Source organism: Astatotilapia calliptera, chromosome 3, assembly GCF_900246225.1.
Source record: "Astatotilapia calliptera chromosome 3, fAstCal1.2, whole genome shotgun sequence".
NCBI classification, from domain to species: Eukaryota; Metazoa; Chordata; class Actinopteri; order Cichliformes; family Cichlidae; genus Astatotilapia; species Astatotilapia calliptera.
Window position 1 is genome coordinate 43,704,727 of NC_039304.1, and position 19,603 is coordinate 43,724,329.

At 45.5% G+C, this 19,603-nt stretch overlaps 2 protein-coding genes across 6 annotated transcripts; both read left to right on the forward strand.

Annotated features, from left to right (window-relative positions):
• Positions 1–4,925: 4,925 nt before the first annotated feature.
• On the forward strand, positions 4,926–5,815 carry LOC113010094 (N-lysine methyltransferase KMT5A-A-like). Its single transcript, XM_026148942.1, has 3 exons — positions 4,926–4,949; positions 5,079–5,324; positions 5,414–5,815. The coding sequence occupies exons 2-3, from the start codon at positions 5,255–5,257 to the stop codon at positions 5,749–5,751; spliced, it is 408 nt and encodes a 135-aa protein (XP_026004727.1). The 5' UTR covers positions 4,926–4,949; positions 5,079–5,254; the 3' UTR covers positions 5,752–5,815.
• Positions 5,816–7,191: 1,376 nt separating this feature from the next.
• LOC113019575 (CST complex subunit CTC1-like) lies at positions 7,192–18,426 on the forward strand. Of its 5 annotated transcripts, none has more exons than XM_026163341.1 (26): positions 7,193–7,784; positions 8,018–8,102; positions 8,482–8,581; positions 8,657–8,879; positions 9,880–10,109; positions 10,188–10,317; positions 10,389–10,685; positions 10,766–10,888; positions 10,975–11,204; positions 11,325–11,469; positions 11,543–11,745; positions 11,818–11,987; positions 12,086–12,200; positions 12,344–12,749; positions 12,875–12,964; positions 13,289–13,426; positions 14,452–14,498; positions 14,639–14,724; positions 14,897–15,032; positions 15,309–15,377; positions 15,451–15,613; positions 15,816–15,871; positions 15,978–16,134; positions 17,555–17,675; positions 17,751–18,025; positions 18,121–18,426. In XM_026163341.1, exons 1-25 carry the CDS (start codon positions 7,482–7,484, stop codon positions 17,861–17,863), a joined length of 3,936 nt encoding a protein of 1,311 aa, XP_026019126.1. In that variant the 5' UTR covers positions 7,193–7,481; the 3' UTR covers positions 17,864–18,025; positions 18,121–18,426. The 5 variants fall into 5 exon arrangements, with proteins under 5 accessions (XP_026019128.1, XP_026019127.1, XP_026019126.1 ...); XM_026163344.1 differs by lacking the exon at positions 7,193–7,784 and adding an exon at positions 8,215–8,371 and having other exon boundaries at positions 8,038–8,102; XM_026163346.1 differs by lacking the exon at positions 7,193–7,784 and adding an exon at positions 8,243–8,371 and having other exon boundaries at positions 8,088–8,102.
• Positions 18,427–19,603: the final 1,177 nt, after the last annotated feature.

A 19,603-nucleotide genomic window follows, 5' to 3' on the forward strand; every position in this document is an offset into this window, starting at 1 on the left:
CATCAGCTTTAACCATGATAGAAGCAGGGAGTTAAGATGAAGATGAACCATGTTGTGACTGAAGGACAAAGCTGAAACATACAGATGTGTACAGATGTGTGGAAAACTAAGCAGCAGCCATGTTTGGAGGCTCACTGAAGTCCTCCCAGCTGACAGTAGAAAAGTCTGATTTTTACTCTGAAAGCCACAAACATGTTTAATGAATCATTTTTAGAACTTAGAGAAATTGTTCATGTCCAAGATCTTTCCAAACACCAAATCTATACAAGCTTTACATGAAATGAAGCAAAAGTAAACTCAGGTATTATCTGTACAAATACTTTAAAGTGTTCCAACAACAATCAGGTGCATATACAATAAGGCATGGCAAAGCAAGTTTATTTATATAGCACAATTAAACAACAAGGTGATTCAAAGTGCTTTACAGAGACATTAAAAAACAAAAACAAATAAAAAGCACGATTTAAAATTGATTTAAAAAAACAGTAGATAAAAATCAGAACAGTAGATAAAATCAGTAGTTAAAATTTAAATTTAAAATTTAAGCTTAAAAGTGCAGATTTGCTGTTTTATTCAAATGCAGCTGAGAACAGGTGAGTCTTCAACCTGGATTTAAATAAACTGAGTGTTTCAGCTGATCTGAGGCTTTCTGGGAGTTTGTTCCAGATATAAATGGCCTGTATTTGTATAGCGCTTTTCTAGTCCCTAAGGACCCCAAAGCGCTTTACACAACCTGTCATCCACCCATTCACACACTGGTGATGGCAGCTACATTGTAGCCACAGCCGCCCTGGGACGCACTGACAGAGGCGAGGCTGCCGGACACTGGCGCCACCGGGCCCTCGGTGGAGCATAAAGGAGCATAAAAGCTTAATGCAGCTTCTCCGTGTCTGGTTCTGACTCTGGGAACTGATAAAAGACCGGATCCAGATGACCTGAGGGATCTGGATGGTTCATACTGGGTCAGGAGGTCACTGATGTATTTTGGTCCTAAACCATTCAGAGCTTTATAGACCAGCATCAGAACTTTAAAGTCTATCCTCTGACGGACAGGCAGCCAGTGTAAAGACCTCAGAGCTGGACTGATGTGGTCCACTTTTTTGGTCTTAGTGAGGACTCGAGCAGCAGAGTTCTGAATGAGCTGTAGTTGTCTGACTGATTTTTTAGGTAGACCTGTAAAGATGCTGTTACAGTAATCAAGCCTACTAAAGATGAATGCATGGACTAGTTTTTCCAGGTCCTGTTGAGACATCAGATCTTTTATCCTTGATATATTCTTGAGGTGATAGTAAGCTGATTTTGTTATTGTCTTAATGTGTTTTTCTAAGTTTAGGTCTGCATCCATCACTACACCCAAATTTCTCGCCTGGTTTGTGGTTTTTAGATGTATAGATTGAAGTTCTCTGGTGACCTGTAATCGTTTTTCTTTGGCGCCAAAGACTATTACCTCAGTTTTGTTTTTGTTTAGCTGGAGAAAATTGTGGCACAACCAGTCATTGATTTCCTCAATGCATTTACCAAGAGCCTGTACAGGGCCTCGGTCTCCTGGTGACATTGTGATATATATTTGTGTGTCATCTGCATAGCTGTGATAGTTTATTTTGTTGTTGTTTATAATCTGTGCCAGTGGGAGCATGTAGATGTTAAACAGAAGGGGTCCCAAGATGGAACCTTGGGGAACTCCACATGTGATACTTGTCTGCTCAGATGTGAAGTTACCTGTTGATACAAAGTATTTCCTGTTTTCTACGTATGTTTTGAACCAGTTTAGTACAGTTCCTGAAAGACCTGTCCAGTTCTCCAGTCGTTTGAGTAATATGTTGTGGTCAACTGTATCAAATGCTGCACTGAGATCCAGTAAAACTAAGACTAACATTTTTCCACCGTCTGTATTCAGACATATGTCATTAAACACTTTGGTCAGAGCGGTTTCAGTGCTGTGGTTCTGTCTAAAACCTGACTGGAAGGCATCGTAGCAATTATTCTGTTTTAAGAAGTAACTGAGCTGTTGAGAAACTGCTTTTTCAATGATCTTACTTAAAAATGGGAGATTTGAGATCGGCCTGTAGTTGTTCATTTGTGTCTTGTCAAGATTGTCCTTTTTCAGTATAGGTTTGATTACAGCAGTTTTTAGTGGTTCTGGAAACACACCTGATAATAAAGAAAAGTTGACGATCTGTAACAGGTCTGACTCTAAAGTCTTTGAGACCTTTTTGAAAAAACTTGTTGGCAGGACATCTAAACAGCAGGAGGAGGAGTTCAGTTGACCTAAAACAGGGTCCCAGCTTCTCCTGGGAAAAGTCACCACTGCCATAATCCTCACAGCCCGGACCCTTCACACATCACGCATCAGACTGTGGAGACAGAGCATGAAGGTGGTAAAGAGGAACTAAGGGGGGCGAGGCTGGGCAATGTGACTTCGATTGCTCTGTTGAGGGTGGGGCTCGGTGGCGAACCTTTGGCCGCTCTGGTGGGAGGTTTATGGGGGACAAAAAGGGATTGGGACGGGGGGTAGATCTGAGCCCAGCATTGACCCGCTCCATCATCTCTTCAGTGAATTTCAGGTGTGGGGAGGAGGGAGAAAGGGAGGGGGAGGAGGGTGATGGCCTGTCAGGGGTTTGGGGGACTGGGGAAGATCCTGGTCCTGGTCGTTGGTGTTGTTGAGAGAGTTGGAGGCAAATAGGGACCCCTCTTCTTGCCTCAGATGTCTCTCCTTTCTGAGGCTCTTCCCGGGTGGGGGCAGATGGAGCTCCTCCTCAAGGTTTCTGCTGGGCTTTGTCTGTTCTTGGAGTACTGTTTGTTCCTCTTTATGAGATAACTCCTCGTTTATCTCAGTCTTGGCACCAAGCACAGATGGATGACGTATGGAATAAAACAAGTTGGAGGTGAACAGTTTCACCCCTGACTTGTTAAAATTAAATCCATTTGCTTTAAACAGATGTCTGCGTTGAGGATAAGGTAACTATAAAAATGCTGCTGTTTCTGTTAAGAACACTTTAGTCCTGATGATCTATAAGTGTCCAGAAGCTATCACAGGTAAGCTCATACGCAAAAAAGAGAAAAAATCAGCATAAAAATCAAAAAAAGAAGCAAAGCATTTAAAGAGCAAAGAGAGGAAGCCCTTAAGCACCTTCTTCGCTGCCGCATATTCTTTTCTTCTTCGTTGTATCTCCGGGGCATAATCAAGTACAAGTACTTAAATAAATAAATCATTAAATAATTAATTAAAACTGTCAATAATTATTTAAATGTGTTATTAATTAATTAAATATGTCAATAATTAATTAAAACTGTCAATGATTAATTAATTACATGTGTTGTAAATATTTATGTAATTAAATATGGTGTATTTAATTGATTCATTATGGCAGTCCTGGCGTTCCTTACCTCGGGGATAAACTACATGTTTTATGGCAAATGTGAGATGAGCCTTTGTGGTGTTCTTGGTCAGCAGTGGTTTTATTCTTAGAACTCTCGCATGGAGGTGATTTTTGCCCAGACCTTAAATAAGTTATTCAATTAATCCCAATTCAGGGTCTGCAGCCTTAAAGGTCGCATTTTAAGGCCGATTACATCAGAGCGACGCGACGAAGGCTGTCCCAATTCAAAGGCTATACATATATCATACATATACATATATCATACATATACATATATCATACACATACATATATCATACATATACATATATCATACACATACATATATCATACATATACATATATCATACATATACATATATCATACACATACATATATCATACACATACATATATCATACATATACATATATCATACATATACATATATCATACACATACATATATCATACACATACATATATCATACATATACATATATCATACACATACATATATCATACATATACATATATCATACATATACATATATCATACATATACATATATCATACACATACATATATCATACACATACATATATCATACATATACATATATCATACACATACATATATCATACATATACATATATCATACACATACATATATCATACACATACATATATCATACATATACATATATCATACACATACATATATCATACATATACATATATCATACACATACATATATCATACATATACATATATCATACACATACATATATCATACATATACATATATCATACATATACATATATCATACACATACATATATCATACATATACATATATCATACATATACATATATCATACACATACATATATCATACACATACATATATCATACATATACATATATCATACATATACATATATCATACACATACATATATCATACATATACATATATCATACATATACATATATCATACATATACATATATCATACATACACATATATCATACATATACATATATCATACATATACATATATCACTGACTTTCAGCTTGTTGTGTTTGTGGATATATGACTGACTTTAATTATTAACCATTCGCACATAAATAACTGACGTCATATTCAGTACTTTTGACAGTTCACTCTTCGGCCGCTCCATCTTATTAGGGAAATTCCACACACATAAATGTAAATTTCAAAACTCAACCCCATCATTTAATTTGTTTTTGATTGAAATTGAATATTACTTAAACTCTCTTAAATTAACTTCCAATAAAAAAGGTTTCTCATTGATTGAAGTTCATCCAGAAATGTTTAACGAATGAGCTGTCACAACTTTCAAGTACAAAGTTGTTATGAAGTCTGTCACATTCCCCCCTTTTTTTTCCCTTTTTTATCCTTTATTTATTTATCCTTCTTATTTCATTGTGCTGTATATTGTTACTCTTATTTGCCTTGTATGTCTACTGTACAAACTGAACTGGAATGACTGACTGTTCGCTTTATAAGTTCAATAAAGTTTGGAGAAAAAAAAAAGCTTAAGCAGAGAGTTCAGCACATCCTCGGTAAGCCCGTCATGCTAATGGACGCTCTGCCTCCATTATTTACAGCTCTAATATATACACATAGCTCAGCAATTCTTCACATCACAGAGGTTCAAATATATATGATTGACTCAGATGGTTGATTTGCAGTATTCCTCACGCCTCGCTCTGGGACAGGGTGTGCCAGAAGAGGCAACGCCCCTCAGCGTGCAAGAGTACAGACGGCATTAGATAAGGAGACCTGGAGCACCAACAAGCCCACTGTTGATGCCGTCCTACGGGCCTGGGGTGCTCCACAGCCCAGGATCCAGGACAGCCCGTCCCTCATGTCCTCGATTTCAGAGCAGAAATGGAAGGGCCTGGCTTTGAAGGACTTCGGGGGGGAAAAGGGCAAAGGTAAATGCACCTATCGTTTGGACCACACCCTCGTTTGACAGCAAGTCAACATTTCTAAAGAGCTTATGATGACTTCCTGTTGCTCACAGGTGTCATCGCCCTGATGCCCTTCAACAAAGGAGACGTCGTCTGCGACTACCATGGGACGTGCATCACCAAAGCTGCAGGGAATCAGAGGCGGCAGTCAGGGTCTCTCTTCTTCTACAGGGACGAGTGCCACAGGGCTGATGCCACTGCGTCCCCCTGTGCCTGCCACCTGCACAAGGACTCCTATAGAAGGCACATGAACCATTGCCAAAGGAATCCAAACGTGAAGCCACAAAGGTTCACCATGAACTTCCCTGCTGGTCCTCGGGAGAGTGTGCTGTTCATCGCCCTGAGGGACATCGCGGTTGGAGAGGAGCTCCTGTGGGACTATGGAGTCTAGAGATGGCACCGTGTTTTATGTCCCATATCCTACATTTGGATTTCTGCCCACACCGACATGACTCCAATAGAGTGTATTTTATAATCAATAAAACTGTGTTTTTTAATATATTGCTGCGTTTTGTATAAGTTCAAACTCAAACTAAAGCTATTCTGTTATATATCTTTCTCAGAGGTGAAATGCCGGTTGACTCGATCCATCCCTGATGGAGTCTCCCATAAATCCTTTGGCTGGACATTTGACTTGTCTTTATTTTTCCTTTGTTTGATGCTTTGCTTGGCTTTTGTTGTGTCTGACCTTTTCTGATTAAAAGGAAATTGAGCTCACAGGACACCATGTTGCCTCAGCTGATGCAGTCCTCTTTGCAATAATGTTTATTTCCAAAGGAATTTCTAGAAATTGAGAACAGTAAAATTCACAGAATGAATTAGAAGATAACTCTGATGTAGTTAAACTAAAATCCTCTGTGGGGGTTAGTATATAAACTCTTAACACCTAGTTAGCATGAATAAGTGTTGAATGATCAACTCCAGACAGATTTGGTATTCAACACTAAGTCAGAGTTAACGTTCCAACTCTCCAATAAGAGTTAAATTAACTTATAAACACACTTTAAAAGAGCTGAAATCAAATCTGACAGTCTTCATTTGGACATGTTGGATTTGCTGTGTGGTAAGGCACCTGGGCCAGATGGCTTTCTGACTTTACAAAACCTTCCCAGAAGAAAGAATAATTCCACTTTTTAACATGTATGTAGAAGCATATCACACGGAGGCTCTCCACCCACTGTGAGACAGGCAGTGAGTACTGAGAAACCTGCTAAACCTGCAGAACACTCATCATTAGAGTCTGACGGGGGTTGACACTAAAATACTTTAAATGTTTAGCATGAAGATCAAAGCCTTGGATCCCACATTTGATTCGCTTTGTACCAAAGCATCAAGGGTTTCACAATATAAGAAGGGTTCTCATATAATTCATGAGAGATGTGATGCTAACGATGCAGCTTTATTATCACTGGACGCTCGTCAGGCCTCGGACAGAATAGACTGGTCAGATTTATTTAACCTTCTCCCAAGATATGGATTTGGAAATCATTTTCTCAGATGGGTTCAACTTTTGTAACAAACAATAAGATAAGATAAGATAAGATAAGATAAGATAAGATAACCTTTATTAGTCCCACACGTGGGAAATTTGTTTTGTCACAGCAGGAAGTGGACAGTGCAAAAGTTATGAGGCAAAAATTAGAATACAATAAGAATAAATACAGTACACAACTGTACAGAATAGAATAAAATACTATATACAGTAGAATAAAATAGAATAAAAATATTTGTGTTTTTGTTTGAGATTCCCGAGGTTCGCACGTGTCATCCTCCTGAAAAGGAAACACCTTGTGGCGTCAGGTGAGCTTCAAAAGGTGCTGTCAGTCACATGACCCTGAGCCTCAGCAGGAAGTCTGACCCCTTCATAATAAAAGCATGTTCTTCACCTGCACTAATCAGGCTGAGAACACGCTGGGCTGGAGTCACGTGATCGACTTGTAGTTCAAACACAGCTGTTTCCTTTCCTGAGTTCTTATCACATCTCCTAAACACATTTCCTCCACCTCACAACGTTTCTAACAAGGAAAAGTGCTTAGGAAAGGAGGTAGGAGACCACTGAGTGTATGTGAACGTGAAGGGCTTTTATTGTGAAATGCAGGGTAGGGAAAAGTTGTTCCGCACATGCGCAGTAGAGATCCTGCGTCAGCAGAGACTAGTCAGTTTAATAAGTTTGATGATTTGTTTAAAATACAGAACAAAAGTAAACAAAGTAGGACGGTAGGGCATCATGGCGGCTTTATGAACGGTAAGAGGCGGGAACACGGGGGCGACGGTCAGAGGGAGGACATCAACAGGAGGAGGACCGGAAGCTGTTTGAAAGCCGTGAGCGGGAGTTTGTCTGCAGGGGGAGAAACCGGCACCCGGAGCGAAGACATGGACCCCCTGCAGGAGCTCCTGGACCGGGTCAAGCCCAGCACCGAGGCGGTGAGTCCCAGTCTGACCCTGTTTGCCCGAACTGAGCGATAAATAACAGTCTACGTACACGCACAGCCCTGCGTACGTAGACTGTCTGCGTCATGACGTAAGGCAGAGCAGCAGCCGATCGCTGTTTCGAGCTAATTCTATAGCAGAAATCCACACAGAAAAGAGAATATAAGGATGTGAGCCTGTTCTACATTTATTATTGTGACCTCCGACCTGCTGCTTTGTTTCTTTAGGAGTCCCTGTGGTTAAAGAACATCTTCACCTCCATCTCTGAACACCTGAGTCCTGTGGTGTGTAGCTCCGCCCCCTCGCAGACAGGTGAGTTCCTGTTTGTTTGAAACAGCTGGCTGATAAATCAGCTGTACTTTAAATCCTTAATGACGATGTTCACTTATGAAACCAAATACTATTTAAACCATTATTTAAACAGTGAAAGCAGGGCTCACCTGCCCTCACAGGTGTCATCAGAGCAGTCCAGTGTGTAGATGTGAGTGTGGTTCAAAGGTCAGAGCCATGAAGGTGACCGACTGTCAGTGAGGAACAGGGAGGACTAAGAGTCTGAGGATGAAGAGCAGCTGCTTCCTCAGGTGGTCCCACCTGTTCACACACCAGCTCTGGTGTCCACTTCAGGTGTTCTCAGTGGGCGGGGCTTCAGTTGTTTATGTTTGTGTTTACCCTTTAAACTTTGTTTTCCCAGGTAACCACGGTGACCTCAGCCTCTTTGATCTGAGCATGTGTGCGGTGCAGGCGATCCAGCAGCAGATGTGTGTGGCCCACAGCTTACCTGTCAGCTACAGGTAACGCCCGCTGACATCATCGCTGTCGCAGGTCACGTGACCTGGCCTTACCGCTGTCCTCCCGTCTGTCCCCAGGCTGCTGTCCGTCTCCCAGCTCGTCTCCCAGCAGCACCTGGCCTGCGTCAGCAACCTGTCCTGGAGCACCAATCAGCAGAGAGCCTGGGTCAGGGAGGCGGAGCTCGCCGTGCCGGGTCAGAGGGCGCTGCCGAGGGTCAACCTGCTGCTGATTGGCTGTCTGAGAGAAGGCCCTGACGGAGAGTACAGGCTGACGGACGCCAGCGGCAGCGTCATGTGTGAGGTGAGTCAGAGGGGGAGGAGCCTAACCTTAACCCATGGTCCATCAGCTGGTTAGTTCTCAGGAGCTTCTTCACAGCAGCGTCACTAAACCGGATCTGGTCAGAACTGATGGTAACGAGGTCACAACAAACTGCAGGTGTTCATGTGCAACGTGAATGAAATCGAATTCCTCTTTAATTCAGCTCATTCTCTGTGCAGGGACACAAGTGCTGATAGAGTCTGGTCATCACACGCTTCTCTGCTGATGTTTACATCAGCATGAAACAAGCAAACAAGCTCAACAGCTGACTTTCATTTCTGTAACTCAGAAACATCAGGACTTGTTAAATGTGAGCTGTGTTTATATGGATTCACTTAGCTGGTCGATAAGTAAGGATGTAAAGACAGAGTCTGTCAGCAAGTGAGTAACTGTGCTGGCACAGACGTGATGACAGCAGAGCTTTATAAAGATGTGGAGCCTCCTCCTCACATAAAGTATACAGATAGCATCACCTGCAGTAACCTGACAGATTACAGTCAGACAGCTGCAGCAGGCTCAGTGTGGTCCTAGCATCACCGCACGGATTAATGACTCACAGTACTTGAAATGTGCAATTCCCTTGTGTTCTTATTGCTATTTATTCTATTCTTCCCTTTTCTATACTCTGTATTTGTATATGTGTATATTTCTGCTCACCTTCTGTAACTTCTGTCAGTGCTGGGCTGTTGGAAACCGAATTTCCTGGAGGAACGCAGCCGAGGGATCAATAAAGTTTCATCTAATCAGATCAGATTAGATTAGATTAGATTAGATTAGATCTGACCTAATCTAATCTAATCTAATCTAATCTAATCTGATCTAATCTGATCTAATCTAATCTGATCTACTGCAGCTATAAAACAAACGGCATCACTGCAGATCAGAGCTGATGAAGCTGTCATCATCAGTACAGGCTTCCAGCATCCACCCAGGACACACTCCGCCTCTCTCTCACCCGCGTCTCTCTCTCTCCCTCATCCAGTGCCTGTCTCTCTCGCCCCTGTGGCTCGATCGTCCCGTTTTCCTCCCTCACTGGAACTACATCCCCCACAATGCATCGGGCCAGGAAGAGGCCGCAGGCTTCTTGGAGCTGATTGGCTCCCCTGTCCTGTTGTGTCCTGGTGCTGAGCAGGGATTGGCTGCTGCTCCTGGAAGGGTGGAGCTAAGCGGAGCGGTGGGAGTTGGAGAGGCCGGCAGGCTGCTGAGGCACAGGTGGGTCACATGACCTCTGAACTGCAGCGGAGTTTCTGAGCAGTGTGTGTGACAGATGTGTGTGTGTGTGTGCTCCAGGGTCAAAGGTCAGCGGCTGAGCGTGTTCGGAGAGGTGGGCTCAGTCTGCCCTCTGCTGGCCGTGGCAGGAACGACCTTCTTTTGCTTCACGCTGACGGATGAGTCGCGCTCGCTGCCCGTGCTCGTACAGGTACCAGCTCTCTGAGGATGATGATGGTGAGGAGGGACGATGAAGCTCAGTGTGTGTGTGTGTGTGTGCAGGACAGCAGCCGGCTCAGCTGGATCCAGCGTGTGTGTGTCGGGCAGAGCGTGTGTGTGACAGCTCTACGTGTGTGTGCGCTACGAGGCTGGAGAGGAAACAACATCCTGTGTGTGACGAAGCGCTCCGAGCTGCACGCCGACTACACGCACACACAGGAACACACACAGGAACACACACACTCTGAGTCCCTGCTGTCACAGCCTGCTGAGGACGACTGTGAGGAGGCGGAGCATGAGGAGGTGGAGCTGGACCAATCAGCTGTGAGGATAAAGCAATCCAAAGTCATCAGCTACCAGGTGAGAGTGCTGTGAGCTCTGATTGGCTACCACAGGTTTGTACCTGTGTGCTGATTACTAAGCCTCCTCTGCTGTGATAGGGCACGGTGACTGAGGTTGTGAGTGAGGGGGCGGGGCTCTACGTGCTGGATGGGAAGGTGGGTCTGTGCGTGGCCTATCAGCCGGCGGCGAAGAGGAAGCTGAGGGCGGGAGACAGAGTGGAGGTGAGTCACATGATGTGACATCATCATGCCCGTTTGTGTTCGTGGCAGCCACGACTAATAAAGTTTGATGGTTCCTCCTCCTGCAGTTGCATCACGCCCACTTCCTGTACCGGCCCTGCCCGGACTTCCCTCCCAGCATGCTTTGCACCTGCCTGCGCTCCAGCCTGAGGGTGACGGCCTTCAGCAGGGCGGGAGGCTCGCCACCCGACAACCGCTGCCCGGGAGATGGGGCGTTACCACGGTTACTGCTGCAGAGAAACACAGATGTGTCCGATTACCTGTGGACCTGTCACCTAAGCTCGCAGCTGGCACACAGGTGAGGCTCCACCCACCACCACCTGTCCACAGTCAGAGACAGCAGAGCCTAACCTTTGTCCTCCTGTCCTCCGCTGGCTCTGGCTTGTTTCCTGGTCCTGGTTCTGGTCTTGGTCCTCAGTCTGGTCCAAGGTGTGTGGAGGCAGCAGTGTGTGTGCTTGCTGTCCTGGAGGCTGATGGAGACTCTGAGCAGAGCTGGAGGACGAGGACGCAGAGACATCTACGCTGAGATGCTGGACGAGCCTCACACCTGTCCTGTGACGCAGGTAGGTCCCACTCTCACCTGTCTTCCTTACAGGTGAGTGTGGAGCATGCTCAGTGTGCTCTGTGTCCCTGCAGTACAGCGTGTCCTCGGCGGTCCGGCAGTACCTCGGTGTGTCGGAGCTCCTGGAGTCCCTGCAGACTGGCTGCTGGTCTTCGGCCCCTCTGAGCTCTCTGCTGCCCCCTGATGGCTCCAACCTGACCTCCGCCCAGATCAACGGGTTCCTGTCCTGGTCTTGCAGGACTCTGTCCTCCGAGCCTCGGGGTGGAGACGCTGTCAGGTAAGGTGACAGCAGCTCCCACATGAAGTCATGTAATTACGTACCAATGGTTTTTGCCGGTTTGTGTGTCAGGCAGCGCCCCCTGCTGCTGGTCGGCGTGCTGGAGCTGCCGTCACAGACGTCTGAGTTCAAACACTCGATGCAGCTCAGAGACGCCGCGGGAGCTGCAGCCTGCGTGCTGACGGAGAGCAGCGAGGAGGAGGAGGGAGCGCAGAGGGCGGTCTTTAACAGCGCCTGGATCGGTACAATGCACGCACACAGACACACACACAGGGACACACAGCTTTATTCTTTAATGTGTGTGTGTGTGTGTGTGTGTGTGTGCGTGTGTGTGCTGCAGGTTGTCTGGTGGGTGTGGTGCAGTTCACCATGGTGACAGAGAGATTCCTCCAATCAGATTTCCCCTCCTACCAACACCTGGACCAGGACAGGTTCATCACACACAAACACTGCAGGTACACACACACACAACCTGCAGCATGCTGACTGCTCATTGGTCCATTCTGTGATGTAGGAGGGCGTCTGATTGGTTCAGGGTGTGAGCTTCCTTCCTGGTTGTAAACATTATGAGTTAAATAAAGCTGGGTTCAATTCACAGGGTTTACCTGCAGTTCTCTCTGGACCACCTGCACATCCTGAGTCCATCTGTTGCCATGGAGACACACCTGAGACACAAGGGGGAGGAGCCAGGAGGGGATGTCACTGCCAGGAAGCAGACAGTAGAAGAAGAAGAAGAGACTGCTGGGAGTAAGAGGAGGAGAAGAGAAGAAGAAGAAGCCAAGTCCGGCAACCCCTGGCCCTGTGTCTCCATGGTGATCAGGGTGGAGCAGAAGGAGGGTGTGTCCTGGAGGAATACAGGGGCGGAGGCAGAGGATCAGGAGGCAGGGCTCAGACTGTGCTTCTCAGTGAAAGCTGCTGTGATTGGTCCAGTGGTCAGCTGGAGGCGGGACCCAAAGAATGAGCCAATGACAGAGAAAGAAAGTGAACAAAAGCAGGAGAGACAGGTGAGAGACGCACCTGTGTGTGTTTACCTGAGCTCACCTGGATACACAGTTACGTGTGTGTGTGTGTGTGTGTGTGTGTGTGTGTGTGTGTGTGTGTGTGTGTGTGTGTGTGTGCGTGCGTGCAGGTGGTGCTGGCGTTCTCAGGTGTGTGTACGCGGTGGTTTCCTGTCCTCCAGCCTGGATGTTTCTACAGACTCATCGCGGCTAACACTCAGGTATCAACCCAGCTTTGATGATGTCACTAAGGGGCGTGGTCAGAGGTTGGCCTCATCGGTCTCTGCTCTCTGATATTAGTACACATGAACACGTTTTTCAGCTTTAACTGTAGTTGTTCACACACTGAGGTTAATTATGGAGTTCCACAGGGTTCAGTGCTTGGACCAGTTCTGTTTACATTATACATGCTTCCCTTAGGCAGCATCATCAAAACACAGCTTACATTTTTACTGCTATGCAGATGACTCCCACCATTCCTGTTTGTGGGGAGTTGATCTGACCTGAATCCTTGCAGCTGATTGGCCCATGTGTCTGTCAATCAGGATCCCAGTGTTCTGATTGGCTGTGGAGTTTCTGAGCGCAGTGGGGTGGATCTCCACGCTGAGTCGACCCTACAAGTCAGACGTGGTTGGAGATTCCACACTCTGACACGCCCACTGCTGCTGCCCACCTGCAGACAGGTAACACTCGGTTTGCTCCCCGTCTTCCTCCAGGACCCTTAAACTTTTTTTTTAGAGATTGACAGACCATGTGACTTTCACGCACTGCATTGTGGGTACAAGTGGCAACAAAATCAAAACCCTGCATTAAGCGCTAGCATTTCCAGCACTTTGGGGTCCTTCAGGACTAAGTAAAGAATACAAATACAGGCCATTTACCATTTATTTAGCTGTTGTTAAATATTTTATCTCCTGTACAGGCCAACACAATCTATTTGTTGTTTCAGGTTGTAGTGTTACACAACATTTTCAGATCTAATATAAATAAAATGAGTGTTTCGTAATTCATTCAATTTATTGTCTTTATTTCTAACTGGCATCATTGTTTCATTCTATTATAGAATCTTACAAGAAAGAAGCAACATTGTAAAAATCCATCAGCTTTATTAGCTGCTTCCTGAAAAACAAATCAACAATGCAAAGAAAAAAAACTTTGCTAACAACAAACTGGAAAACAGTTATTCATCACTTGCTTGCTTCAGTACAACCCTTGGGCACATATATATGCGGACGTTTCGTGGCTGTTTCGATATCGCTCTCTCTCTTAACCAATCAGATCTGGCTGTGGTAGCAGCTTTAAACTCGGTATGACCCAGGCTGATAGAGGGGCCAGTCTGGATCACATTCCTGCATTTTGTTTCTGGTTTTCCTACAAAACACAACAAACATTAGCCCGCAAAGCCACAGTGAACAAAGCAGCATAGCAACGAATTCAATTCAAATCAATATAAGACTTATTTGTAACCTACATCATCAATCATGTTGTGATAAATTACGTAATAACTCCAACAGAAGACTTAATAATACAACACAGTTAATAATACAGCAGCTTCTTGCCATTTTTGTGTTTCTTTTTATTACTGTGTGACTGTTTTCGTGTGAAAGCCTGCGTGCGCTAGTACCGCTTGCCACTCGTTCCCACAATCCTTTGCGGTTTTACCCCTGAATGACGTCATATTTTTAATGTCTCTTCTCTGTGTTTTCAGGCCGTCCCACCCACAGTCTTGTCCGTCTCAGAGGTCTTAGACTGCAGGTAAACTGCTCGTCCCTCACTGAGTCGCCCCCTGTGGCCATCTGAGGAACTGCAGCTGCACACACACTCTCTTACTGGTGTGTGTGTGTGTGTGTGTGTGTGTGTGTGTGTGTGTGTGTGTGTGTGTGTGTGTGTTTCAGCTCAGAGCTGGTGTGTTTTCAGGGTGTGGTGTCTGAAAGGATCAGTGTGAACAACAGGACCGCCCACTCTGGACACACACACTCAGGTACAAACACACAGGTGGTTTGTGTATCAGGCTTTTTCTGCTGTGAAGTTGTAACATGGGGGTCTATGGGGGCAACTCACTGCTGCCTCTGCTGGACACTAGAGGAACTGCAGGCATCAGTGCTTCAGGTCTGAGTCTCAGGTCTGACTGTTAGCTCAATGTGTGTGTGCAGGTGTGCGTCTCACTCTTTGTGACCAAGCTGGGAGGAGTCTGCAGGTGTACCTGGACTTAAGCCACACCCCCTACCCACCTGGCCTGTTGCCGGGTAACACTCTGCTGTTGTCTGGTTTCCAGAGGAGGCTGTCCAGGTGAGACACACATAGACAGGCTTATAAAAGTTTGGACTCTTTATTTGGACTCATTTCCAACAATGTCAGCCCCAATAAAGTTCTGGATTATCTTGCATCAATAGGCTGCTGGTTTTCTTTACTGGTTTCAGGTGTTACCAGCAAAATAGTTGTTTGATCATCTGGAAATGTACCCAGATTTATTTATTTAGACAGAGATCTTGACCCCCCAATGTTCAATACAAAGTCACGCCCATGGTTACGTACCTGTGCGGTTTACCTGTGTGTGTGTTTCAGGACAGGAAGTGTGTACTGCACGTACTTACCTGTCAGCTCCATAACTGTGGTCTCCCTGGGAGACACCAGGTAAGTTTACAGGTAAAGTCTGGTTCACGTGTTTGTCGTGCTGTTGTTTATTTGTTTGTTTGGTTTCTATCAGCTCGGCCCAGCCTCCTCCTCCTGCTCCCATCATGCACCTGGGTGAGTGGGCTCTGAGCAGCAAGCAGAGGTGCGCTGTGGGACAGGTCAAAGGTCACGTGGTGTGTTTCCTGTTCCTGCAACTGCAGTGGAGCTGCTCGCTGTGTGGCAGCGTGTACACACAGGTACTGCATAAAATACACACAGTGTGTACAGGATGTGTTTAGTGTCAGTTTCTCGGGTGCAGTGAAAGTACTCAGAGTGCTTCATGTGTTGTTAGCGTGTTGGTGGCGTGTTAGTGTTGGTGCAGTAAGTAAAGTGTCGTTTTGGAGGAAACTGCTCACGATTTCAGGTGTGTGTGTTTACCTGTTGCTCTCTCTCTCTCAGGGCTGCAGCAGCTCTCAGTGTCACTCGACCTCGTCAGTGTTTCAGTCCAAAGCAAAGTAAGAGCAGCTTCCTGTTGAGCTCACCTGCTGATACGTGTTAATCACCTGGATGAGTCAGGTGACAGTCACATGATCAAACCATGTGGCTCTGCTCTTCCATCAGGCTGGTGATCGATGACGGGACAGGTGAGGCTCACGTCTGGTTCTCAGCTGCTCTGGTTCCTGCTCTGCTGGGATTGGCTGATGCTCAGTGGGAGGGGCTTCAGAGAGCTCTCAGGGTCAGAGGTCACATCAGAGTCTTCTCTCGTGGGCAGAGCCAGGTCAGTAGCACCTGTCAGGTGTATATGTTTACCTGTCACAGGTGAGTCACGTGCTCATCGTCGTCTTTAGACTTTATTTTGTCTTTAAAAATTTAAGATGAGGCTTTAACTTTGCTCTGATATTATTCTGTTATTATATGTTACCTTATATATGTAATCAAAGTAGTTGAATTAGAATACTGCTGTAGATCATATTATACCCTTTAAAATAGAGTGTGTGATCTGTATGTAGTGTAGTTCTCATTATACTTTTGAGTTAACAGAACATATTCACATATTAGTTCATTAGATAAATGTGCATCACTCTGTATCCTTGATCTGCTGGGAATGTGTTACACTGTTTTCTTGACATGCTTAATTGTTGAATCATGAAGAGAAGGTTGTAAGCAGGAGACTCTGTGTCTAAAGACAGGGGAGATAGATAGACCACATTCCACACCCCCACCTTACAGAAAGCAGAGAAACAACTGCCGAGGTCATAACTTAGGCGCTGTAACAGAGAAAAAATGTGATGTTTTGGCTTTTACGACTAGCTGGGGGCCACTAGAGACTATAAAAAGCTGAGCAACCCGTCACCATTTTGAGACATGTGCCTGACCCTCTGGTAGCATCTCTCCCGTCCGGACGTTGTAATGCTCTTATTGTTGAATTGTATGCAAATAAATGATTGTTGATTGAGCATTTATACACCGAGTATTGTCCCTCCTTCAGCCCAAAGATTCAAAGAACTGCGTGTTTTCAACACCTGTCACAGGTGAGTCACGTGCTCATCGTCGTCTTTAGACTTTATTTTGTCTTTAAAATTTAAGATGAGGCTTTAACTTTGAAAGGGCACATCCTGTTTGTATCCTGGTAACAGCTCCGTCTGCTCACACCTTACTGCTGAACTGGTTTGGGGGCGTGGCCACTTCCACCTTTAAAAGTCTGTAGGTGTGACGGACCCACGCTGCGCTCACGTGAACAGGAGGGAGGGGCCTTACAGCCGTGTGTTTCAGCGAGACTCAGGTCGTGCCCCTGACTCCACCCACTCGACCTGATGAAGCAGCAGGTGGTGTAGTTCTGAGGGTAATCAGGGCTGACTGTGAATGCCACACCTCCCACATGGAGGGTGGAGACCACAGGGGAGGGGCAGGACAGCGAGAGGCATTTAGGACTCGGGTCACACCAGGAGAACCCACAGGGCCCCTCCACCCACAGGTGGAGCTGTGTTAAAAGACCCTGCAGACTGAAACGTCCTGTGGTCAGAGGAGGTGAAACGAGAAGAAGATGCAGCTACAACCCAAAGAACAGCGTCCACACAGTGAAGCACGGTGGGGACGCTGTGGGGGGGCCACCACAGAGAGAAACAGGCGTCCTGCAGGACGTTTCCACAGGGCCGAGCCGTGAGTCTGCAGAGACATAACCTCTGTGTCTGTCTCAGGTGTGTGACGGGGACGCTGACGACTTCCTCCTCCACTTCCTGTTGTGTCTGTGCAGCAGTGATGTCATGATTCGGCCGCTCAGCCTCACCTGCAGGAAACACACCAACCAGAGACCAGAAGGTAACCCCACCCTCACACACCACCCTCACCACCCTCACCACCCTGACTGCAACCTTCAGAGTGTGTGTGTTTCAGAGGTGAGGAGGTTCACTCGAGGAGACAGAGAGTTCCTGACCAGACTGGCTCCTCCCCTTCAGCTCACCTGTCTGCACCTCCACCCTGACGGAGCTCCACCTGCTTCGTTCTGACTTCATCTGTTCTACGTGTTCGTACAAATAAAACTTTATTGTTCCTCCTGTCACACGGTATCTCACCTTCACTGACCCTGACGCTGGTGATCAGGGTCAGAGGTCACACGAAGCTCTCTGGGTTTAACAGGTCATGTGACCCTTCTACAGGAAGTGATCCCTGTGAGTGGCGCCCACATTGGAGACGTTCTCAGATGGTGATTCATGAAACCTAATTGGTAAAACTAAACACTGAACGTGTTTCGGTTTGTTTACAGAGGTCAGACGGTGAAAGCTTCAGCCTGACCAGGAAAGAATCAGTCCTCTTTAAATCACACTTACTTTAAATGAATTCCTCCTCACCTTCATGTGTTTTGTATTATTGCATCTTATACTGAAAGAGTTCATCCATCGACACATTTGAATCCTGCAACATTTCACCGTGTCAGTTTGTCATGAATTGGACTATTTTAGGATTTCAGTTCATCTTTCCAATAAAGCTGGCAGCTCTGAAACAGCTGTTCTCTCTGAGGCTGTTTTGCATGTAAATAAAAGTGAAATAATTAAATGTTCTGTGAACAGACCGTCCAGTGGAGCTCCTCAGGGCTCTGTGCTTTCACCACTTTGTTTTCTATGCTAATGAGTGTCAGAGCACGTCAGCATCAGTCCTTCAACATGGTCACAGCCTCTGATGAAGGTGTTCAAATGTGGCTTTTAATCCAGGTTTACACTTAAACAGTCTCCATGAAACGGGCCTCTGCCCTCATTCATCCTGGAGATCACTCGTCTAAACCAACCAACATAAAGAACGTGATGTTTTCAAAGCGAACACGTACACACAGTTGTTATGGATACTAGAGATGGACCGATCCGATATTACGTATCGGTATCGGTCCGATACTGACCTAAATTACTGGATCGGATATCGGAGAAAAATAAAAAATGTAATCCGATCCATTAAATATCACGAAAGCACCTCACAAAACTTGCAACACGCCGTAACTCGCCTCAGAACGTTAGCACGTCGGAGCAGTATGCATCACGTGATAGAGCGGCTGTGGCATGCGGGACCTGTCGGTGGTCTGGATAGCATTTGGAGCTTCGCTAGCAACCTGGCATTTCATCTCCGACAAAGTTATCCCCGAGAGAAGTAAAGCAAGTGTGTAAGTCCATCTCTGAATGTTTGTAAAGCATTCCTGCGTTAAGCTTAACAAGCGATATATGGAGCGACTGCCTCTCCGGCTGCTACTTCAATCATGAAACTGCTTAATGATCAGCTGATCGGCTTTTCTGTCGCGAGTCCGTCTCTCTTGTTTGTTTTTGGCCCACTTTGCACCAGAAAGAGGAAACCAGCGGCTGAACAACAGCAGCACGTTTAAGCTTGATCAGCTGCTGTTAGAATTTATTTAATATTACTTTCTACTCGAGGATCTTTTTCTACGTAGCTGACGGCTGGTAACTGTGCAGGGGCGGATCTAGCAAAGTTTAGCCAGGGGGGCCGTAGGGCATTAACTGGGAAAAGGGGGCACAAAGACATACTTTTCTTTCTTATTCTCATTTAAAATGTCGAGCTTTTAATAAATAATTATTTGACACCCAAAGTTTTAATTTGATGTAAAATGAATAGAAGTCAATTACTGTATATAGTGACTATTAAGTCTAATATATATACCCTAGTAAGCTATAGTACTTTTTCCTTTGGGAAGGTACCATCTGTGCAGTCTGCAATTTTGTTGAAGAAAGATGTTGAATCTATTTAAT